At 45.6% G+C, this 24,568-nt stretch overlaps 1 protein-coding gene, 1 long non-coding RNA gene and 1 other non-coding gene across 3 annotated transcripts in view; 1 reads left to right on the forward strand and 2 right to left on the reverse strand.

Annotated features, from left to right (window-relative positions):
- The window catches only part of LOC128310989 (uncharacterized), a 154,902-nt gene that overhangs the window by 84,194 nt on the left and 46,140 nt on the right, over nt 1–24,568 (reverse strand). The window contains exons 2-4 of the mRNA XM_053212911.1: nt 15,059–15,102; nt 14,775–14,863; nt 6,164–6,275 (exon numbers count right to left, since the gene is read on the reverse strand). Coding sequence (XP_053068886.1) covers nt 6,190–6,275; nt 14,775–14,863; nt 15,059–15,102 — 219 coding nt within the window. The 3' untranslated portion in view covers nt 6,164–6,189. The remainder of the gene's footprint in view (nt 1–6,163; nt 6,276–14,774; nt 14,864–15,058; nt 15,103–24,568) is intronic.
- LOC128313575 (uncharacterized) lies at nt 7,748–8,956 on the forward strand. The gene is made up of 2 exons (XR_008294474.1): nt 7,748–8,099; nt 8,216–8,956. It is a non-coding gene; the product is annotated as an uncharacterized LOC128313575 (long non-coding RNA).
- On the reverse strand, nt 10,173–10,257 carry TRNAQ-UUG (transfer RNA glutamine (anticodon UUG)). The gene has a single exon. It is a non-coding gene; the product is annotated as a tRNA-Gln (tRNA).

Here is a 24,568-nt window from a genome sequence, read left to right on the forward strand (position 1 = left end):
TGTCAGTCGATCCTCATCATCACCAAGAACAGAAGTATAGTGGGCGCCTGGGTGGCTCAGTCAGTTAAGCGTCCGACTCTTGATTTCAGCTCAGGTTGTGATCTTGCAGTGGTGAGATCGAGCCCCGCTTCGGGCTCTGTGCTGGCAGCGCGGAGCCTGCTTGGGATTCTCTCTCTCCCTCTATCTCTGCCCCTCCCCCACTCATGCTTGCGTGCACTCTCTCTCACTCAGCAATAAATAAATCGACATTAAAAAAGAAGAAGAAGTATAAAGTTTCCTCGCTCACTCATTCACAAGACCGGCCGAATCCGCGTAACGAGATGGGGAGGCAAAGCTGAATCTCAGTAAGGGCTCCCACTGTCACTGCCACCTTCTAGCTGCTGTCTTGTCCTTCACATCTGCCTTCTGGAATGTTCCTTGCCATACATTCCATGCCCTCCGCTTGTGACTTGTCCCACACCTCATAGCTGAACGGACCTCTAAAGAACTGGGTTCTCACAGCCACAGTCCCGTATGTGCAGTGGTGTAAAGGAATCTGGGGACTCCGTGCTCTTCCTGTGATGTCACTTCATTCGTTCAACAACCCCTTTCTTAGCACCCCCACCAAGCAGGCCCCAGGGTTTCGACAGGAGCCAGCAGCCAATGACTTTTGACGATGGACATGTCAGACCTCAGCACCCAGGGTGACTGTAATAGCCTTGGAAACCTTTACTCCACCCCCTGGCAGGGGGCAAAGGCTCTTTTTCTCGGGGGGGGGGGGAGGGAAGGGAGGGTTAGGATCTTGTGTGCACACACACCACTCAAATACATCTCCCTCAGTAACAGATTAGTCATATAAATTTAATCGTTACAGATCTGCTGCTTGATCAATGCAGTTTTAGCATTGAATACATGCTGTTAAAGTTTATCACTGCGGTGCCCTTGGGTGAATTGCTAGTGTTTTGTCTCTCTCTCTCTCTCTCTCTCTCTCTCTCTAAAAATAAATAAATACATTAAAAAATTCTTTTTTTTAAATAATGTAGTTTAGGGGCGCCTGGGTGGCTCAGTCAGTCAAGCAACTGACTTCGGCTCAGGTCATGATCTCATGGTTCATGGGTTCAAGCCTCACACAGGGCTCTGTGCTGACAGCTCAAAAATAAATAAATAATAAAAACATTAAAAATTACAAAATAATGTTCTTCAGGGGCACCTGGGTGGCTCAATCGGTCCAACTCAAGCGTCCAACTCTTGATTCCCACTCAGGTCATGATCTCATGGTTCATGAGTTCGAGCCCTGGGTCAGGCGTCATGCTGACTGCTGACAATATGAAGCCTGTTTGGGAGTCTTTCTCTCTCCCTCTGTCTCTCTGCCCCTCCCCTGCTCACATTGTCTCTCTCTATCTCAAAAATAAATGAACTTTAAAAATTTTATAAAAAATAAAATAATGTAATTTAGACAGACTTCTGATTCCAGAAAGATAGAAGTGTTTTTCTCTATTCCTCCCACTCAGTACAAGTCCATGGACATTGTATATGAACCAAACACAAGAAGACCCTGAAAGGAAACAAGGAGAGAGGGACTAGGCACCTTGGGACCCAAGGAGTGACATGATGGTGAGTTCCTTGGGTTTTCTTTCTTTCTTTTTTCCCCCCAATGTTTATTCATTTTTGAGAGACAGAGCAAGAGCAGGGGAGGGGCAGAGAGGGAGACACAGAATCTGAAGCAGGCTCCAGCCTCTGAGCTCTCAGCACAGAGCCTGATGCAGGGCTCGAACTCACAAACTGTAAGTTCATGACCTGAGCCCAAGCCAGATGCTTAACCAACTGAGCCACCAAGGCACTTTGGGTTTTCTTTTTGCCTCAGAGATCCCAGACTTGAACTGGAGAAGCCAGAAACCCGGAAACACCAACCGGTACAGACAAAAAAAAAAAAAAAAAAAAAGGAAAGAAAAGCCCCAACAAAAGCCTGCCCTCTCTAGCCAAAGGATCAGGAAAAGTGCAGCCTAGCAAAGCGGAAAACTTTTAGACAATAAGGTTGTACTCCAGCCAGCCGCACCCCGACCAATGTCAGCAAAAGGCTGAGTGGGGAGCCCAGACCTCCACCCTCCTCAGCTGAAAGGTGGTGTCCCAAGCCAATGCCTGCTCCCAGAATGGGATCAGAGAAGGCCAAGCAGGAAACATGGACTTCATCCCAGCCAGGCAGTAATGAAGGCCCCGTTTCCCCCCACTGGGGTGATGTCGGAGAAAGCCTCGGAGAGAGTCAGGACTTTGACCAGCGGCAGTGACAAGGCCACCTGGCCCCTGAGTATCAGTGGAGGCCATGTGGGGAGCAGTCATCAGGTGCCCAGGGCTTCCCAGCCAGAGTGGTGTCAGCAGAGGCCTGGGGGAGCCAGAAACTCCATCTCCACTCCTCCGTAACCAGGTATTCTTTCCCCCAACCCAGGATGTCCACAGACACCAAGGGGGGAACCTGGATTCCTGCCCCCACCCACTAGTAAAGAGGAGGAATCCCACGCTTCCTTTGCTGGAGGTGCCAGAGGAAGAAGGCGTAAACAGAATATTTATCTAAGACTGCATAAAATACCGAAAAGTCCAGGATACAATTGGAAATCCCGCATCACACCAAATGGGATGAAAAAAGACAATTGGTATATGACACCAATCCCAAGATGACAGAGATGTTAGAGTCACTTGACTAAGATTTTTGAAGCAGTCAGTAGAAAAATATTCAATGAGCAATTATGAACACGCTTGAAACAGATGCAAAAAGGGAGCAAAACATACAAAGGAAGAGAAGGTACAAAGAAGAACCAAACGGAAATTTTAGAATGGAAAAAAAAAAAAACAAAGTTTTTGAATCAATGGATGGGGCGGCAATAGAATGGAAGTGACAGAGCTAACAATCAGTGAACTTGAAGACAGAGCAACAGAAATTATCCAGTCTGAACAGAGAGAAATTGGGCTATAAAAAAATGAACAGAGCCCCAAGGATCTGAAGTGACATTCGCATCATCAGAGCTCTGGAAAAAGAGGAGAAAGAGGGCACAGTAGGAAAAGTATTCGAGATTAAAAGAAAAAAGAAAAAAAATAGGGGTGCCTGGGTGGCTCAGTTGGTTGCGTGGCCGACTTCGGCTCAGGTCATGATCTTGCGGTCTGTGAGTTCGAGCCCTGCATCAGGCTCTGTGCTGGTAGCTCAGAGCCTGGAGCCTGCTTTGGATTCTGTGTCTCCCTCTCTCTCTGCTCCTCCCCTGCTTGTGCTGTCTCTCTCTGTCTCTCAAAAATAAATAAATGTTTAAAAAAAAAAAGTATTTGAAAAATAATGGCTGAAAACTTCACAAGTTTGGCGAATGAAGTGAACCTACAGAGTCAAGAAGCTGAGCAAATCTCAAACAGGATGAATCTAAAAAAAGTGTTTTTTTATGGGCACCTGGGTGGCTCATCGGTTAAGCATCTTACTTGGGCTCAGGTCATAATCTCACAGTTCATGAGTCTGAGCCCCACGTCAGGCTCTCTGCTGTCAGCACAGAGCCCACTTCTGGCTCCTCTGTCTCTTTCTCTCTCTGCCCATCCCCCACCTCCAAAATATTTTTTTAATGTTAAAAAAGTTAAAAATTAAAAAATTAAAAACAAATAAGAAAAAAATTAAAAATAATTTTTAATGCTTTATTTATTTTTGAGAGACAGAGAAAGAGAGAATGAGTGGGGGACAGACAGAGAGAGAGGAGGACAGAGGATCCAAAGGAGGCTCTGCCCTGACAGCAGGGAGCCCAGTGCAGGGCTCAAACTCACGAACCTCGAGATCATGACCTGGGCCGAAGTCAGTGCCAAGACACATCATAGGAGAACTTTGAATGTAAAGAAAATAGAAGAAAGCTTGAAAGCAGTGAGAGAAAACAACACCTTATGGTCTACATTTCTAACCCAATAAAATTAATTAATTAATTAAGTTTAAAGCTGGTTCTTTGAAAAGATACATAAAATTGACACCTTTCTAGCAAGACTGACCAAAGAAGGGGTAATTAATGAGGTGATAAAGGTACACTATGGACATTACCCACTCTTATATTTGAAAACTTAGGTGAAATGGATCCATTCCTCAAAAAGTGAAATATGTCACCACTCATCCAAAATGAAATGGATAATTTAAAGAGCCTATCACAGGGGCGCCTGGGTGGCTCAGTTGGTTGAGCATCGGGCTCTTGATTTCGGCTCAGTTCGTGATCCCGGGTGGTGAGACTGGGGCCCAAGATAGGTTCAGTGCTGAGCAGGGAGACTGCTTGAGATTCTCTCTTTCTCTCTCTCTCTCTCTCTCTCTCTCTCTTTCTCTCTCTCTCCCTTTCTCTCTCTCTCCCTCCCTCCCTCCTTCCCTCCTTCCCTCCCTCCTCTCCTCTCCCCTACTCATGTTCATTCTCTCTCTCCAAAATAAAATAAAACTAGAAAAGCATTTAAAAAAATTTTTTTAATGTTTATTTATTATGGAAGGAGAGAGAGACACAGGGCACGAACAGAGGAGAGGCAAAGAGAGAGGGAGACACAGAATCCGAAGCAAACTCCAGGCTCTAAGCTTCAGCACAGAGCACGATGTGAGGCTCGAACCCACGAACCGGGAGATTGTGACCTGAGCTGAAGTCAGAGGCTTACCCAACTTAACCACTCAGGCGCCCCACTAAAATAAAATTATAAAGAGGCTATAACAATTAAGGAAACTGAATATATAATTTTAAAACTCCTAAAAAAAGAAATCCCCAGGCCCAGATAGTATCAGTGGAGAAGTCTACCAAACGTTTAAAGGATAAATATCAGGGGCGCCTGGCTGGCTCAGTCAGTAGAGCATGCAACTCTTGATCTCGGGGTTGTGAGTTCTACAGTCCATGTTGGGTGTAGAGATTACTTAAAAATAGAATATTTAAAAAATAAGAAATAAATAAAGGATGAGCTTCAATCCTTTTCTTCCAGAAAAGACAAGAAGAACACTTCCCAATTTAATATATAATGCCAGTATCACCCTGTTCCCAAAACTAGACAGAGACCGTATAAAAAAGAGACAATTACAGACACTATCCTTCCCAAACATAGATACGAAAATTCTTACCAAAACACTGAAAATATAATTCGGTAATATATAAAAAGAACTGTAATAAAAATGAAAATAAAGGGGCGCCTGGGTGGCTCAGTGGGTTAAGTGTCTGACTCTTAGTTTCGGCTCAGGTCATGATCTCACAGTTTGTGGGCTTGAGCTCTGCATTGGGCTCTGCGGTGACAATGCAGAGCCTGCTCAGGATTCTTTCTCCTTCTCTCTCTGCCCATACCCCCCGGTCAAACACACTCTCTCCCTCTTTCTCTCTCTCTCTCAAAATAAATAAATAAACTTTAAAAATAAAAATAAAACGAATTGTACACCAGGATCAAGTGAGGTCTATTCCCGGGATGCAAGGCTAGTTCAAACAGTCACAAATCAATCAATGTAATCTACAGGCTAAGAAGAAAAATCCCATGATCACTTCGATGGATGCAGAAAAAGCATTTGATAAAATTAAATACCCACTCATGATTTGAAATACTCAGGCACTAGGCATAAACAGGGACTTCTTCAACGTGATTTTTTTTTTAATCTACAAAAACCTATAGCTCCCAGCACACTTAATTTTGAAAGACTGATGCTTTTCCCCTAAGACTGGGAACAAAGCCAGGATTTCATTCTCACTGCTGCCACTCAACATAGCACTGGAAATTCTAGCCCACACAATAAAGCAAGAAAAGAAATAAAAGGCCTACAGATGAAAAAAGGAACAAAATGAAAGTGTTTCTGTTTACAGATGACAGGATCGTCTACATAGAAAATTCCAAAAATCTCCAACAACTTATAAGTAAATCCAGCAAAGTTGCAGAATTGACATAAAAATCAACTGTGTTTGTATCAGCAAAACTAAAAGGCAACCAACAGAATGGGAGAAGATATTAGCAAATGACATATCAGATAAAGGGTTAGTATCCAAAATCTATAAAGAATTTCTCAAACTCAACACCCAAAAAAATAACCCATTGAAGAAATGGGCAAACAACATGAATAGACACTTCTCCAAAGAAGACACCCAGATGGCCAACCGACACATGAAAAAATGCTCCACATCACTCATCATCAGGGAAACACAAATCAAAACCACAATGAGATACCACCTCATACCTGTCAGAATGGCTAACATGAACAACTCAGGCAACAACAGATGTTGGTGAAGATGTGGAGAAAGAGAATCTCTTTTGCATTGTTGGTGGGAATGCAAGCTGGTGCAGCCAATCTGGAAAACAGTATAGAGGTTCCTCAAAAAACTAAAAATAGAAGTACCCTACGACCCAGCAATTGCACTACTAGGCATTTATCCACGGGATACAGGTGTGCTGTTTCGAAGGCATATGCACCCTGATGTTTATGGCAGCACTATCGACAATAGCCAAAGTATGGAAAGAGCCCAAATGTGCACTGACTGAGGAATGGATAAAGAAGATGTCTATATATACAATGGAGTATGACTCGGCAATCAAAAAGAATGAAATCTTGCCATTTACAACTACGTGGATGGAACCAGAGGGTGTTATGCTAAGCAAAATTAGTCAAAGACAAATATCATATGACTTCACTCATATGAGGACTTTAAGACAAAGAACAGATGAACATAAGGGAAGGGAAACAAAAATAATATAAAACCAGGGAGGAAACAAGCAAGAAGAGACTCATAAATATGGTGAACAAACAGAGGGTTACTGGAGGGGTTGTGGGAGGGGGGATGGGCTAAATGGGTAAGGGGCACTAAGGAATCTACCCCTGAAATCATTGTTGCACTAGATGTTAACTAATTTGGATGTAAATTAAAAAAAAAAATCAACTGTGTTTCTATCAACTAGCAAGGAGAGCATGGACAGTCCCTCGCTACATTGCCACCAATGAACCCCTGCACCTTACAATGCTCCCCGGAGGACCCCAACTGCACAATGGTTACCTGAGGGCAGGGTAGTGTTGCCTGGGAAGGGGCACAAGGGAACTATGGAAGTTTTCAACTTAAAAATCCCTACACAAGGCAGTGGTGCTTAAAAGAAAGGGAGGGGAACATAGTCGGTCTGACTTAGAATCTGTGTTTCGATGTATCAGGTTTGTGTGTTTGGGATTTTGGATCCCTGCTGCCATTTGGAGTTTTGGTTTGTGTGCTGAGATGAATAGTGCCCCACCCCCACCCCCAAATTCACGTCCATCTAGAATCTCAGAATGTGACCAAATTTGGAAGTAGAGTCTTTGCAGGTGTAATTCGTTAAGATGAGGTCATACTGGAGTAGGTGGGCTCTAAATCCAGGGACTGGCGTCCTTATAAGACAGAGAGGGCGCACACACACACACACACACACACACACACACACACACACACACACAGGGAAGATGACCATGGGCCACAGAGACAGAGATTGGGATGAGGCAGCCACCAGCTAGGGAAAGGAAAGATCTCTGAGAGCCACCAAAAGCTAGGAGAGAGGCACCGTTTGGCCCGCTGACACCTTGGTCTCAGACTTCTGGTTCCAGAACTGCAAGAGAATAAATTTCTGTTGTTTTGAAGCCACCCAGTTCAAGGCAATTTGCAGCCCCAGGAAACTCGTACCCTCTGATTCTCTTTTCTGTGGTCTTGAGGAGGTGGAGTATTATCTCCATGCCTGGAGAAGGGCTGTCTCCTCCCCCCCCCCGCCCACCCCCACCCCCCCACCCCCCCATCCTCGGGCAGTGCCCGTGGCTTCCTCCCAAGGAGAATGGATTCCAGACTCTGTTTGGGAATCGAAGAATTGTCTTCTTCCCCAAGGAAAGAAGGACACGCCCTTATGCACGCAGCATTTTTCTGTGTGTGAAAGAGGGGCTGGAAAGGCAGTGCACAAAAATCACATTCTTGTCCCGCTGCAGAATGCACTGCCTGGGGCGCTCTCTCCTCGGCGCCGGCTTGCTCAGCAGAAAGCTGCAGGGAAGCTGGCGGAGAGCTTAGTCACGGCCTTTCGAACCCTCCTCCACTGCTTCCAAGTTCAAAGGAGAGAAGAAACGAGAAACGAGGCCTCCCAGACCTTCACAGGGAGACACCCTGCTGGAGCAGGTGAGTCAGGGCAAGGGCGTCCTCATTTCTTAAAAGGCTTTCAAATTCCCTTGGCTTCTCCCTGATGGGGGCAAATTCCTCCGCTTTACCTTTCTGCATCCTTTTCTCTCTGGCAGCACCAACCATCTCCCAAGCAGCCCCACCATTACCCTCTTCATCATTGCAGAAGTACAACAATAGGATGGAGACTACTTTGAAGCACCTGCTGTGTGCAACCTCCGTGCCAAGTGCCCTCGTACCTGCCCTGGAGCCCTCCCGGCCGCCTGACCACGTGGATACTGTTAGCCCTCCTTAGAGACAAGAGAGCTGAGTCTCAGAGACAAAGATTAACTTGCCAGAGAGCACACGAGGAGAGAATGGAGGAGCTGGAAGGGGCCCCACCCCTGCTGCCCCCGTTCTTTCAAGACACCATCCAGCCTCAGGAATACAAAAGAAAAGGGAACGTATTCCAGTTACTCCTGGAAGCACACACACGCAGGGAGTCCCCAGCCTGTTCCCCACACACGACCCGATGTCCTCACCTGTCTCCCCTACCTCTTCTTTTTCCACCTTCTGTCACATCTTTCTTCACCCCTACCACGTGGCACCAGTGTTGACTGAGGCACCTGACTGCACACTAAGGATTGAATTTTCCAGTTGACGCTGGTCCAAGGGTCTGGGTGGGGAGTGGCTGCTTAAATGGGTACAGAATTCCTTTTGGGGGGAATGCATTCGCTCTGGAGCTAGAGACAGACGGTGGGGGCACAACATTGGGAATGTGCGAAATGCCACCGGATTGTTCACTTTAAAATGATTAATTTTAGGTGATGGGAATTTCACCTGAGTAAATTAAAAAGGTTTGGGAAATGTCCAACAAAGGAACTCCATGGCTGATTGTTTAAAAATATTTTAATGTTTATTTATTTTTGAGAGACAGAGTGCGAGTGGGGGAGGCACAGACAGAGGGAGACACAGAATACGAAGCAGACTCCAGGCTCCGAGCTGTCAGCACAGGGCCTGATGCGGGGCTCAAACTCACGAACCGTGAGATCATGACCTGAGCCAAAGTCGGACCCTCAACCGACTGAGCCACCCAGGCGCCCCATGGCTGATTGTTTTTAATACTGTCCCAGCCTAACAGCGCATCATGCCTCCTTCTTTGCTGGAAGCACGCTCTCATCAGATGTGTCCAGGCAGCAGGGAACAGTTCCCTGAGACCCCTGTGGTGTGGGCAGGTTGTTAGGTGAGTCACAATGGGACAGAGTTTCGGATGCCCTGCCCTCTCTCCCATCTCAGCATCTCCCATGCCTACACATCCTGTTCACACTAAAGTTGAGGCAAGACAGGATATCCAGAGACTTGGAGGTCAGGCTTACCAAAAAGTGACTCAGTGAAATGGATTCTCAGTGCACCTATCCCTCAGAGACTATGACTGCTCATTGTGGCACTTCTAGAAAACCAATGACAGACAGAACTGCCCGCCTACGTCCTGGAACACCCTCCCCAGGGAGCATGATGAGGCAGCTTCCTAATTGCTGGGTGGCCTCTGAATGCTGTGACCCTCTGAGACATGTCACCTGGCAGGTTCTCCAAGAGGTGCTGCCTGTCCCACAGGCTACAAGAGGCCACAGAAGGAGCAGGACCAGCCTGGCCACAGGTGAGGACAGGCAGTTGCAAGGCCTTCAAATAACCAGTCCCGGATTTCATCGATCTGTTCTATTTTTTTTTAATCTATTTCATTTATTTCTGCTGTAATCTTTATCGGTTCCTTTCTTTTACTGGCTTTGGGCTTTGTTTGTTCTTCTTTTTCTAACTCCTTTTGATATAAGGTTAGGTTGTTTATTTGAGACTTTTCTTGCTTCTTGAGGTAAGCCTGCATTGCTCTAATTTTCTCTCTTAGAACAGCTTTTGCCGCATCCCAAAGATTTTGGACCATTGTCTTTTGATTTTCATTTGCCTCTATGTATTTTCTTTAAAAAACTTTTTTAACATTTATCTATTTTTGAGAGACAGGGAGACAGAGCATGAGTGGGAGAGGGGCAAAGAGGGGCACAGAATCTGAAGCAGGCTCCAGACTCCAAGCTGTCAGCACAGAGCCTGAGATGGGACTCGAACCCACGAACCATGATATCATGACCTGAGCCAAAGTCGGATGCTTAACCGACTGAGCCACCCAGGCGCCCCTGCCTCTATGTATTTTCTGATTTCGTCTTTAATTTCTTGGTTGACCCAGCTGTGAGCCTTCTTGACAAGAGAAAGATACCAAGAGCAAAAAGCAGCTGAACTTTCCCAACAGAGGTGTCCAGACAAATCCCTGAACACACACATTCACAGCAGCATGACAATAACCAGAGGCAGAAGCATCTCCAGTGGCCATCAGTGGATGAGTAGATAAACAAATTGTGGCAGATCCCTACCATGGAATATTACTCAGGCGTAAAAAGGACTAAAGCACTGACACCTGTATGATGTTAACAACAACCCCCCCTTAAACATTATACTCTGTGAAAGAAGCCAGACACAAAGGACCCAATATTGCATGATTCCAATTAGATGAACTATCTAGAAGAGTAAATTCATAGAGACAGGAAGCACATTGGTGGTTTCGAGCATTACGGAGAGGGGTGTAGGGGAACGGGGCTTGATTGCTTAGTGGGTATGAGGTTCCCATGATGAAAATGTTATGGAACTAGTTAGAAGTGATGGTTGTACAACATCGCAAATTGACTAAATGCCACTATACACTTTAAAATGGTCAATTAAAAATTATTTATATATATATATGTATATGTGTGTGTAAAATATACATAACATGATAATGACTATCTTAAACATTCACACTGCTGTACAGCCATCACTATGCTCCGTCTTCAGATCCCTTTCATCTTCCCAAATGGAAATTCTGTCCCCATTGAACACTCACTCTCCATCCCTTCCCCCACCCCCCGCCCCTGGCTCCCACCATCCTACTTTCTGTCTTTTGTGAATCTGATGACTCTAGGCACCTCATATAAGAAGAAGCACATAGTATTTGCCCTTTTGTGACGAAGTGGTCAATTTTATGTTATGTGAATTTCACATCCGTTGAAAGAAAGGGAGGGAGGGAGGGAGGGAGGATCCATGAAGGAGAGGAAGGAAGGAAGGAAGGAAGAAAGGAAGGGAAGAAGGAGGGAGGGAGGGAAGGAAGGAAGGGAAGAAGGAGGGAGGGAGGGAAGGAAGGAAGGAAGGAAGGGAAAAAGGAGGGAGGGAGGGAAGGAAGGAAAGAAGGAAGGGAAGAAGGAGGGAGGGAGGGAAGGAAGGAAGGAAGGAAGGGAAAAAGGAGGGAGGGAGGGAAGGAAGGAAAGAAGGAAGGGAAGAAGGAGGGAGGGAGGGAAGGAAGGAAGGAAGGAAGGGAAGAAGGAGGGAGGGAGGGAAGGAAGGAAGGAAGGGAAGAAGGGAGGGAGGGAGGGAAGGAAGGAAGGAAGGAAGGAAGGAAGGAAGGAAGGAAGGAAAAAAGGAGGGAGGGAGGGAAGGAAGGAAGCAAAGGAAGGAAGGAAGAAGGAGGGAGGGAGGGAAGGAAGGTAGGAAGGAAGGGAAGAAGGAGGGAGGGAGGGAAGGAAGGAAGGAAGGAAGGGAAGAAGGAGAGAGGGAGGGAAGGAAGGAAGGAAGGGAAGAAGGAGGGAGGGAAGGAAGGAAGGGAAGAAGGAGGGAGGGAAGGAAGGAAGGGAAGAAGGAGGGAGGGAGGGAAGGAAGGAAGGTAGGAAGGAAGGGAAGAAGGAGGGAGGGAAGGAAGGAAGGGAAGAAAAAGGGAGGGAGGGAGGGAGGGAAGGAAGGAGGGAAGGAAGGAAGGAAGGAAGGAAGGAAGGAAGGAAGGAAGGAAGGAAGGAAAGAAGAAGGAAAGGAGGGAGGAAAGGAAGGCAGGAAGGATCCATGAAAGAAAGAGAGAGAAAGAAAGAAAGAAAGGAAGAAAGAAAGAAAAGGAAAGAAAGAACCCATACCAGCCACCTCTTCACCCTGACCATTTTAGCCAAGGACTGAATCTGAGTGGAGATGACCATGGCCCCTTCTGAATCCACCCTGGCCCCTCCACTGTCATCCCCAGGAATGAAACTGAGTTGACCGGAGGTCAAATCAAACAAGTGCGGGGGAGGCTGCAGCCTTTGGGGCCGTGAGATGCTGGTGGGAGAAAATGCTGTCCTGAGTCTCAGACACCGGATTCATGAACAAATCTCAAGTTTAAGTGCCTGAGAAAAATGGCTCCATGTGGTTTCCTCCCTAAGTGTTGGAAATCGGACAGCTCATCCCTGCTAATGGAAAGGCCTGTATCCGCTTCCTGGATTTTGTGAGTGGGGTAAAACCCCAGGAGAGAAAGCTCCCACACAACATCGCCAACTGAACCCCATCCATTTGTTTTCTGAGTGTAACGTCAGGTTAATTATTTATGACGGGGCTCCAAACAAAGTGTTAGTAAGAGACCGGCTTCCTCTTCTAATTGCTAGGTTTCTGAGAAGGGAGCCTCAGCCTGGAGGGATTTTGTGATTGGAATAAAAGGAAGTAGAAGAAAGTGATGTGTGCATCGGCCTGGCCCAAAAGAACAGCCAGAGTACTGAGAATTAAAAGGAAAAGTGAATTATTAATCAGCAGAATATGGAAGGGGAAGGAAGACAGAGGAAAGATGATTTCCCTGAAAGTCCTTCTGATGCCCGGCCCTTCCTTGAATCTCCCACAAGGAGAAGCCAAGGGGAACCGCCAGATGCTGACGGTTGCTTGTTGGTTCTGAAGACGAAACAGCATGAACTTGCCTACTGGTGGGCAATCCTAGGGCCAGGGAAGCGTAAGGCAGAGGAGCCTTGGTGATGAAATCAAATCCAACTCTGGCTTTCCTGAGTTCTGGCTTTCTATTTACCTTCTGGCCACTCTCTCCTATGAGCACATCTTCTGATGTTTTCACAATTGGTTCTTACTTGGACAACAAATACCCAGCCCTTGGGTCATTCGCACCCCACAAGATAAAGATGGAGGAAAAAATAAATAGGAAGGAAAAAAGGACCCAGCTTTCAAAGAGTCCTGTTTTGAGGCACGCCTGGGTGGCTCAGTCGGTTGAGCATCCAACTTTGGCTCGGGTCATGATCTCACGGGGCTCTGGTCATGATCTCACAGGGCTCAGGTCATGATCTCATGGTTTGTGAGTTTGAGCCTCAGTCGGACTTGCTGCTGTCCTCACAAAGCCTGCTTCGGATCCTCTGCCCCCCTCTCTCTGCCTCTCCCTCACGTGCGATCTGTCTCTCTCTCAAAACTAAATAAACATTTTGGGGCTCCTGGGTGGCAGAGTTGGTTAAGCCTCTGACTTCGGCTCAGGGCATGATCTCCCGGTTCGTGGGTTCAAGCCCCGCGACGTGCGCTGTGCCGACAGCTGGAGCCTGTGTCTCCCTCTCTCTCTGCCCCTCCCCTGCTCGTGCTCTCTCTCTGTCTCTCAAAAATGAATCCACGTTAAAAAACTTTTTCAATTAAAAAAAGTAAAACGAAATAAATAAACATTAAAAAAAGAGAGAGGCCTGTTTTGCTACTTACTGAAGATTTCATAGGGGAAGAAATTACAATGCTATTCGCTAAAACGCAGTTTAAATTTTACCCATTTTATTTACATATCACCCTTGTCCCCAGCCATCCATGACAACTACAAGCTGACTTATTCATCAATTTAAGTCCCAGGTGCTCTTCCTTGGAAGCAACAAGTGGCTTACTGGGACACAATGAGAAGCTCCTTGGTGAGGACTCATGTTGTAGCTCAGTCACTGAAAGATTTGCTCGTTTCCACCCCACCTGGCAGCTTGGAGCTTCTGTGAATGCTGGGGCATTTTACTTCCTCACTGGTACTCCAGGCACCTCAGCAAGAATTCGTCAGTAAGATGTGGAATTTAATAATAGACACATCTAATTATAGATGTTGCATTTGCCTGTCCCGCAGGATTAAAAACAAAGTGTCTCCTAGAAAACCCAAGACAAAGAATAATGAAGGGGCTCAGACTGGCGAGCCAAGGAACGCCACCAGATGTTTAAGAGATGGACAGATGTCGGGGCGCCTGGGTGGCTCAGTCAGTTAAGCAGCCGACTCTTGATTTCAGTTCAGGTCATGATCTCACAGTCTGTGGGATGGAGCCCCATGTCAGGCTCTGCACTGACAGCACAGAGCATACTTGGGATTCTCTCTCTCTCTCTGCCCTTCCTCTGCTCATGTTCTCTCTCAAAATAAATAAATAAACTTAAACAAAATATTTTTTTTAAAAAGCCTGTTTGAAATAAATACTTTGGCACGTTCCAATCTAAAAGACAAGAGACAGAAACAGGTGGAGAGGTGTTGAAGCAGGGAAGGGCTGTGTGGGGCAACTGAAACTCTCTCAGGGTTATTCATCAAAGGACCACCCAACTGGGTGGCTCAGTCGGTTGAGAGCCAGACTCTGGCTCAGGTCATGATCTCACGGTTCCTGAGTGTGGGCTCCGTGCCGACAGCTCGGAGCCTGGAGCCTGCTTCAGATTCTGTGTCTCCCTTTCTCTCCCTGCCCCTCCCCTGTTTGTGTTCTTTCTCTCTCAAAAGTAAATAAATAAGCTTCAAAAAAAAAAGGCCTGTCCAACAAGGCCCCTGGTGAGGCTACCACTGTGGTATACACAATCAGTTTGGAAAACATTGTTTTCGCTTTTTTTCTGCCAGGAACATACCTCCCTCATTTCCTTCCCTGGTCAACTCAACACCCCCAAAGCACAGTTCTGACGTCCTCTCCTCCAGGGAGCCTTCTCTGAACCTCCACCTCTAAAGAAATGGATTTTCAGGAAAAGGAGACAATTGTCCAACAGTGGGATTGTCTGCCCCCTGGTGCTGTGAGCACCCATCATAGGCAGCATTCAAGCAGAGACCAGAGAAGTTACGTCTGAACTATATTTCTCCCAAAGCCCCTTCCAGCTCTTGTGTGAATTTCCAGGTTAACAGAATTGAAGGTCCTTACCAGATCACAATGGCTGCTCTTTGGCCAACATTCCATTCTGTGAACTGTGGAGGGAAATAGTGCTAGAGGTTATCAAAACCAATCATGGACAAACCACCGTGACCAAAGATCAGACGGCCCCTGCCCCCCAACTTTAAGATATGGTCTCCGTGTAAAGATGTGGAGGAAATGGCACCCTCACGTCCTGCTGGTGGGAATGTAAGAGGGCGCAACCATCATGGAAGACAGTTTGACGGTTCCCCAAAAAGCTAAACACAGAGGGGTGCCTGGGTGGCTCAGGCAGTTAGGCACCCACCTCTTAATTTTGGCTCAGGTCATGATCTCATGGGTTTGTGGGTTCAAACCCCACATCGGGCTCCTTGAACTGACAGTACAGACCTGCTTGGGATTCTCTCTCTCTCTCTCTCTCTCTCTCTGCTCTTCCTGTGCACATTCTCTCTCAAATAAATTTTTTTTTAAAAAGGTAAATCGAATTACCATATGATCCAGCAGTTCTGTGCCTAGGTATATGGTGTGCTCAAAATAATTGAAAACAGGTATTGAAACAAATGCTTGTATACACATGTTCGTAACAGCGTTAGTCATAACTGCAAAAAGATGGAAACCGCCCAAACGCCTACCAATGGATTAATGAATACACAAACTGTGGTACGTATATAATATATATGTTAACATATTTAATATATAATGTTATTATATATTATATGTATTGATATATGATAATATATATAATGGAACATTTCTCAGCCATACAGAGGAATAGAGTACTGATGAATGCCACATGGATAAGCCTTGAAGATATGACACTGAGTGAAAGAAGCCAGACACAAAAGGTCACATGTTGTAGGATTCCATTTGTATGAAATCCACACACATAGGCACAAATTGGTGGTTTACAGATGCTGAAGGGCCAGAGGGATAGGGAGTGACCGCTAATGGGTACAGGGTTTCCTTCTGGGGGCATAAAACTGTTTGGGAACTAGACCTTTACATTTTGAGATATTAGAAAGAAAGAAAGAAAGAAAGAAAGAAAGAAAGAAAGAAAGAAAGCAAGCAAGCAAGCAAGCAAGCAGAGGCACCTGGGTGGCTTAGTCGGTTAAGCGTCCGACTCTTGATTTAGGCTCAGGTCATCAACTCGAGGTTCGTGAGTTCAAGGGCCATGTTGGACTCAGTGTTGATGGTGCAGAGCCTGCTTGGGATTCTCTCTCTCTCCATCTCTCTCTGCCCCTCCCTTGTGCTTTCTCTCTCTCTCTCTCAAAAATAAATAAACTTAAAAAAAATTTTTTTGGGGGGGGTGCCTGGCTGGCTCAGTCGGTTAAGTATCCGACTTTGGCTCAGGTCTGATCTCACTGTTCGTGAGTTCAAGCCCCACATGGGGCTCTGTGCTAATAGCTCAGAGCCTGGAGCCTGCTTCAGATTCTGCATCTCCCTCTCTCTCTCTCTCTCTCTCTCTCTGACCCTCTCCCACTCACATTCTGTCTCTCTCTCAAAAATAAATAAATAGTAAAATAATTTCAAAACAAATTTTTTAATCTTTAAAACAATTTTTTTTTTTTAAAAAAGCCATAACAAATGTTGGCGAGGACATGGAGAAGAGGAAACCCTCATGCACTGTTGGTGGGAACATAAATTGGTACAGCCGCTATGGAAAGCAGTACATAGTTTCCTCAAAATATTAAAAATAGAATCACCATATGATCCAACAATCCTGCTTCTGAGTAACTTATCCAAAGAAAACAAAAACACTAATTTTTAAATTTTATTTTAGAGACAGCAAGAGAGGGAGGGAGGGAGGGAGGGAGGGGGAGAGAGAGAGAGAGAGAGAATTTCAAGCAGGCTCCACAGTCAGCACAGAGCCTGATGTGGGGCTTGATCCCATGACCCTAGGATCATGACCTGAGCCAAAATCAAGAGTTGGATGCTCAATCCACTGAGTCACCCAGGACCCCCACCAAAACACTAATTTGGAAAGATATCTGCACCCCCCTGTTCAATGAATAAATGGATAAAGAAAATAATATATGTATAATACATACACACACACAATGGAGTACTATTACTCAGCCGTAAAAAAAGAATGAACTCTTTCCATTTGCCACAAAATGGATGGAGCTTGAGGGCATTATGCTAAGTGAAATAAGTCAGACAAAGACAAATACAGTATGATCTCACATGTGGAATCCAAAAATAAACAAAACAAAACAAAATGAGCTCACAGACACAGAGAGAGGACTGGTGGTTGGTAGAGGTGACGTGGGGGAGTGGCAAAGGGAGGCAGGGGTCAAAAGGTACAGACTTTCAGCTAAGAATGAAGGAAGTCATAGGGATATAAAGTATGGCATGGCAACTATAGATAATATACTTACTGCATTGCATATTTAAAACTTACTAAGAGAGGGGTGCCTGGGTGGCTCAGTCGGTTAAGCATCCGACTTCTGGTTTCAGCCCAGGTCACGATCTCATGGTTCATGAGATCGAACCCCACATCTGGCTGTGCTGACGGTGTGGAGTCTGCTTGGGATTCTCTCTCTCTCAAAATAAATACATAAACTTTCAAAGTTACTAAGAGAGTGAGTCTTAGAAGTTCTTGCCACCAGAAAAAATAATTTTGTAACTACGTAGGGTGAGGGATATTAACCAGATTTGTGACAATCACTTCACAATGTATACTTGAAACTGATATAATGTTATACATCAATGATACTTCCCAAAATAATGAAAAGCAGGAAAACAAATTCATAGAGACAGAAAGTCAGAAGGGTGGTTGCCAGGGACCAGGGGGTGGTTATTCATTGGGGACAGGGTTTCAGTTTGGGAAGATGAGGAAGTTCTGGAGATGGATGGTGGTGACATTCACAACAATGTGAATATATTTAATGCCACTAAACTGTACACTTAAAAATGTTTAGGGGCACCTGGGTGGCTCAGTCAGTTGAGTGTTCAACTGTGAGATCTCATAGTTCGTGAGTTCGAGCCCCGCATCGGGCTCTCTGTTGTCAGCACAGAGCCTGCTTTGGATCCTCTGTTCCCCTCTCTCTCTGCCCCTTCCGTGCTGGTTCTCTCTCTCCTATCTCAAAATAAATAAATAAACTTAAAAAAAAAATATGATACAATCCTAACCATGTAAGAAGAAAAAAGTCGTATATAAAATATTACCAACAAAACACAACAAAATACTCATATTGGTTGCCCTTTGGTAAGAGGTCTGTAGATAACTAATTTTCCTGTCTCTATTTTTCTGTATTTTCTATATTTTCTATTATATGGGCATATGTTATAATATCTAGGAAAAAGTAAACTTTAATTTTTAAATGCAGCCTAATTGAATTAAGACAGAATTGAAGTCTCCCCTATAGCTTTTTCCTCCATAGTTAGAGCAGGAGCACATTAACGAATAAAACATACCCAGTGCTGAAGATAGCAGCCAACCCTCTGTATTCTTTTCAGAGATGAGGAATCGTTCCATAAAACAATTTTTAAAACCCAGCATTTACTAAAAAATTATTGAAAATAAAGTCCATGTGTGTTCATAGTGTCTTGACTTGTCATTATGTTTTGGCTCAGCTCATTCCTGTTCTCTTTAATTCCCATGAACTGAGAAGACACGGGCACAGTGCAGCTAAAATTTTGCCTTTGTTAATAACTTAGTTTATGAATGTTATAAATATAACTGATTTTTTTAAGGGAGAAAGCACATTCTTGGCAAAAACCAAATGTCTCTTAAGATGGGCTTAATTAAAACAAAATACTCTCTAAATAGAATACCTCACCAGAACTCATGACAATTTTGGAAGTTGAACATGACAAAGTAGGTTTCAAAACACGAGAGTATTTAAAGCAAAACATTCTTCTTTGTAAGTGTCCCAAAATATGTCTCAGAGTGCATGAAAAGTCAAGACTACAAAACAAAGGCCCTGTGTTTGAAATTTGAATACGCACATTAAAAAGACCAAGAAATACGACTGTAATCTGAGTGAGATTAGACAAAACCAGGAAGGTGATAAAACAACAGAAGGAAGGGCCTTTCAACGTAAGAATTTTAGGCTTTCAGCAAGAGAAAAAAACGACAGTGGCAAAGAGCCATACTCAAAGCAAAACCTCATGGTTCAAAGACAAAAGACATTTTTAAACGTTATTTCCATTTTACCACTTTGAAAAGGCCTTTTCACTGCAGCTTCCTGTGAAAGGGTACTACGTTTTCCAAAGTAATCCTGGCCACATACTGTGTAAGGAACAAAGAACAAGGTCCTCCCGATCTGAAGGTCTAAAAACAGCTACAACCGAGGGAGTAACTAGTGGAGACTCATCTTCCCAAGGATCCATTAAAACAGTCAAAAAGCAACAGCCTTTAAAACAGATTCACCAAGGGACACTTGGCTGGCTCAGGCGGTAGAGCGTGCAACTCTTGATCTCAGGGTTGTGAGTTCGAGCCCCAGGTTGAGTGTGTGGCACCTACTTTAAATAAATAAGTAAGTGGGGCACCTGGGTGGCTCAGCTGGTTTAGCATCCGACTTCAGCTCAGGTCATGATCTCACAGTTCGTGGGTTCGAGCCCCACGTCGGGCTCAGTGCTGACAGCTCAGAGCCTGGAGCCTGCTTCAGATTCTCTGTCTCCCTCTCTTTCTGCCCGTCTCCCACTCACCTCTGTCTCTCTCTGAAAAATAAATAAACATTAAATAAATAACTAAATAAAATAAAAAATAAGACAGGGATGCCTGGCTGACTCAGTAGAAAGAACATGTAACTCCTGATCTCAGGGTCGTGAGTTCGAGCCCCACGCTGGGTGCAGAGATCACTACAAAAAAAAAAAAAGATGTATTTACCAAAAAGCAAGCACCCTGTTGCCGACAGTTAAAGGGTGAATTTTGAAGAAAGGCTGGGTTGGCAAGTCCCATGGGGGAGAAGTTGATCAATAAGGACCCTGAATTCCTGGGTCTGCTCCCCCGGGCTTTACTCACCAAGCATCCCAGGCCAAGGCATTGTCCTGGGGTGTTGACCCACCCAAGAACAGTTGCATGATTGAAAAGCATGTAGGACTAAATTATATTCAATTTTCCTATAGGCAACTAAATTACTAGCTCAAGAATCTATCATTTTTTACCTTTATACCTGGAATTCTCAGGGCCTGAAAGAGTTTTGAGGTAATTTTTCATGGTTGGGTAGACTCAGAGTCCTTACATGTTTCCTAAGTTAAAAAACAAAACAAACAAACAAAAAAAACCTACTTTCTGTTTCCAAAAATATCAAATGCTCTGAGCATTATCAAGTTCTTTATCTTTTTTTTTTTTTTTTTTTTTTTTTTCCCCAGGCAGGGTTGGAGCAGGCTGGAATAAAGTAAGGTAAAATACCTCCTTCTTAGAGACTTGCGTTTCCCTAAATTATGGGTCTCTGAATGTTGTGATTAATCTCTGGAGACTTTCATCATACATGACTGGGAGCCATGACTTGGGGAAGGACTGGGGGAGGTGATTGGGCCGTGGTTGTGTTTGAGACAGATTAGTGTGGGGGAAGGAAGGTGTGGAGGGTAGAGATAGGAGGTAGAAATACACGTTTGGAATCTGATGCAGGTAGAAGATACGAGCCCAAGCTAAGACAGTAGAGGTGGAGATACACAGGGAGAAGCGGCCAGATTCGGGCAGACCAAAGAAACGGAACTGGCAAGACATCATCACCATTGCTCCAGTTACTATGGTTGTGTAACATACCAGCCCCAAACCATTTGATTACGTGGGTGGATCCTGTAGGTGAAGAATTAACGGAGGGCACAGCAAGGATCGCTCGTCCCTGTGCCAGGAGGTCTGGGGTCAAAGACCGGGAAGGGCCAGGGAACTTGATGGTTGGGGCTAGGATCACGTGGAGGTACCTTTGCTCACATACTGGAACTGACGCTGGGGCCACAGCCGGACAGTGATCCAGAGCACCTGCGTGCAGCCTCCCCGTGTGGTCTGGGCTTCCCCACAGCGTGTCGGCCTCGTGTAAGGTCTGGCATGACCACACAGGGCTCCAAGCGCTGGTGTTCCAGCAAACAAGGCAAGGGCTGCCTAGCCTTTTATGACCCAGCCTTGGAAGTCATGGAGTGTCCTCTTGGCCCACATCCAAGGTCAAGGGGATGGGTTTACAGTCCGTGTCTCCCTTTTTTTGTTTTAATGTCTATTTATTGTTGAGAGAATGTGAGTGGGGGAGGAGCAGAGAGAGGGGGACGGAGGACCCGTAGCGGGCTCTGTGCTGACAGCAGCGAACCTAACGCGGGGCTTGAACTCATGAACCGCGTCTGACACTCAAACGACTAAGCCACCCAGGCGCCCTTACACTCCATCTCTTGATGGGCTGACAAAGGTCTAGAAGAGCATGTGGGACAGGAGATACCCTTGTGGCCATCTGTGCCAAATACAATCTGCCACAATCATCAGCCATTTCCCTCTGTGCCCAGTGCCTGGCATTGGGCTAAGCACCTCCCCCTCCCTCATTTCCTCCTCACGATGACCTTGGGATAGGTGTTATCATCTCCACCGCACAGAGGAGGAAACCAGGCCTTGGAGAGGTTGAGGTTCTCGCCCAGGTGCCTTGGGCCGGTGAATGAAAGACCCGACCCGGGGGGGTCTCTGAAACCCATTTTTCTCTACCATTCTCTGCTTGTAAGTGATTGCTGGGGGGTGATTAGAGAAAGGAGACATGGAGGGCAGCGCATTGGAGGATAAGGAGGGGACAGGGGAGAAGCAGGCTTTGGTGGTGGCGGGAGGCCTGAGGTGAAGTTAGTGTCGGAACCCTGGGGAGCTGCCAGGACAGAGCCACATGTCTGGACCAGACGTGCCCTGAGAGCCAGAATGGGAGCTGGCGGCTTGGAAGAGGGTGCGCGGGGAGGGGTGGGGGGAGGAGGAAGCAGCCTGAACTATGAGGGGCAGACAACACGAGGCTGCTGCCTGACGACCCAACAGGAATGCAGACCTTCACTGCAGAGCCACGAGGCTGACCAAAACGTCTGTCATCTGAAAACCTCATGCTAGGCGAAAGAAGCCAGACACAAAAGGCCACATAGTGTATGATTCCACTTATCTTTGACATGTCCAGAGTTGGCAAACCCATGGAGATAAAAAGCAGGGTCCGGGGGGAGGAGGCAATGGGTACAGGGATTCCTTTCCAGGTGATAAAAATGTTCTGGAACTAGGCATAGTGATGGGCGCACAGCACTGTGAATGTACGAAATGCCACGAATGGTAAATTTTTTTTTTTTAATTTTAATGTTTGTCTATTTTTGAGAGAGAGACAGAGAGACAGAGGGCAAGCAGGGGGACGGGTAGAGAGAGAGAGGGAGACACAGAATCCAAAGCAGGCTTGAGGCTCTGAGCTGTCAGCACAGAGCCTGACATGGGGCTTGAACTCACAGCCTGAGCCAAAATCAAGAGTTGGACGCTTAACCGACTGAGCCACCCAGGCGCCCCAATGGTAAATTTTATATTATGTGTATTTTACTACTGAAAAACCCCTATCGTCGCATATCCATAAGAGGAAAATTGATAAATTGGACCTAATTAAAAATATTTGCTCTGCAAAAGACTTTAATGACAGGCTGAAAAGACAAATCACAGACACAGAAATCATGTGCAAATCACCCAGCCAACAAAGGACTTGTATCTAGAACATACAAACAACTTTAAAAACACAACAGTGAAACATAAATGGGCCACTTCTTTCTGGTGGCAGACAGTGGAGGAGAAACGCCTGTCCGTGGATCTCCTTAGTGAGAAGTCTGCGTGATCGTCTGATGTTTCTGTGTGTCCCAGAGTAGAGCCCAGAAAAGCAGAGACTGGGCCTAATTTTGCTCACCACTGTGACCGGTGTCTAGCCCAGGGCCTAGCACATAGTAGGAACAGAGGCAATATTTATTCAATCAATGAATAAATGACTTTGTGTGAACAGGCCTGGCCCAAATGCCAGCAGAGGGCAGGCACCCGGGAGTGCTGGCCAAACTTAGCCCAGATCCCCTACAGCAGGAAGGCTGGAGACCCTGTTGAACACAGGCCCCCAGTGGCTTTGCCTGTGACAACAGCAACAGGCAAAGAGGACGCCATCCATTCATTCAGTGAATATTTATTGAGCACTTACTATGCACCAGGCTCTGTCTTAAGCCTATGAACTACATCAATGAGCAAAACAGACAACCATCCCTGCCTTCATGGAACACAATCTTACACGATGTGGAAAGACAGTAAGGCATTATTCACAAGAGCCAAACAGCAGAAGTAATACCCACGGCCATCACAAGGCAACGAATAAACAAAAGGTGGTCCGTCCACACAACAGAATATCACTCATCCTTAAAAGCTAAGGAAATTCCGGCACCTGCAACAAACATGGATGAACCTTGAGGACACTATGCTGAGAGAAATAAGCCAGTCATAGAAAGACAAAGACTGTGTGATTCCACTTCTACATGGTCCCTGAAGTCGTCAAACTCGCAGAGCCAGTAAGTAGGTGGTGGGTGACGGAGCTGGAAGAGTGGGGTAGGGAGTGAGCGTTTAATGGGGACAGAGTCTCAGTGTTGTTCACAGGACGAAAAGTTCTGGAGATGGATGGTGGGGATGGTTGCACAACTATGTAGATATGTAGATATGCATAACACTACTGAACCGTGCACTTAAAAATGGCTAAAATGGGGGCACCTGGGTGGCTCAGTCAGTTAAGCATCCTACTTCAGCTCAGGTCATGATCTCACGGTTTGTGGATTCGAGCCCCACATCGGGCTCTGTGCTGACAGCTCAGAGCCTGGAGCCTGCTTCAGATTCTGTCTCTCTCTCTCTCTCTCTCTCTCTCTCTCTCTCTCAAAATAAATAAATGTTAATAATAAAAGTTTTTTAATGGCTAAAATGGAGGGGGGTGCTGGGTGGCTCAGTCGATTAAGCATCTGACTTTGGCTCAGGTCATGATCTCACAGTTCATGAGTTCGAGCCCCACATCACTCTCTGTGCTGACAGCTCAGAGCCTGGAGGCTGCTTCAGATTCTGTGTCTCCCCCTCTCTCTGCCCCTCCCTGCTCATGCTCTGTTTCTCTCTCTCTCTCTCTCTCTCAAAAATAAATAAACATTAAAAAAATTTTGTAAATGGCAAATTTTATGTGAGGAATATTTTACCACAGTTTAGAAAAAGCAAAAACAAAAACAAGGGCTATGGAAAAAGGAATCTTGTGGGCAAGATGACTATTTAATGAGAGCAGCCAGGGGCCCTGTCCATACTTCTCTCATTCTCCATTGATAAGAGGATTTTCAACAGCTTGTGTTTCAACTGGGGGAAGGGACAACATCTGTGCAAAGAAAAATAGTTGCAGGTGATTTTTTTTATTAAGTTAAGTTTTTAAGTGTAGATCCTTCTGTTACCCAGAACATAGGAAGATGAGTATTCTGGATATTCAGGACCTATGTCTCACACTGCTGAAACACTTCTCCAAATTTTTCTCTTAGAAACGTGTGGGGGCTCAGTTGGTTGTATGTCCAACTCTTGGTTTCGGCTCAGGTCAT

Source organism: Acinonyx jubatus, chromosome E3, assembly GCF_027475565.1.
Source record: "Acinonyx jubatus isolate Ajub_Pintada_27869175 chromosome E3, VMU_Ajub_asm_v1.0, whole genome shotgun sequence".
NCBI classification, from domain to species: Eukaryota; Metazoa; Chordata; class Mammalia; order Carnivora; family Felidae; genus Acinonyx; species Acinonyx jubatus.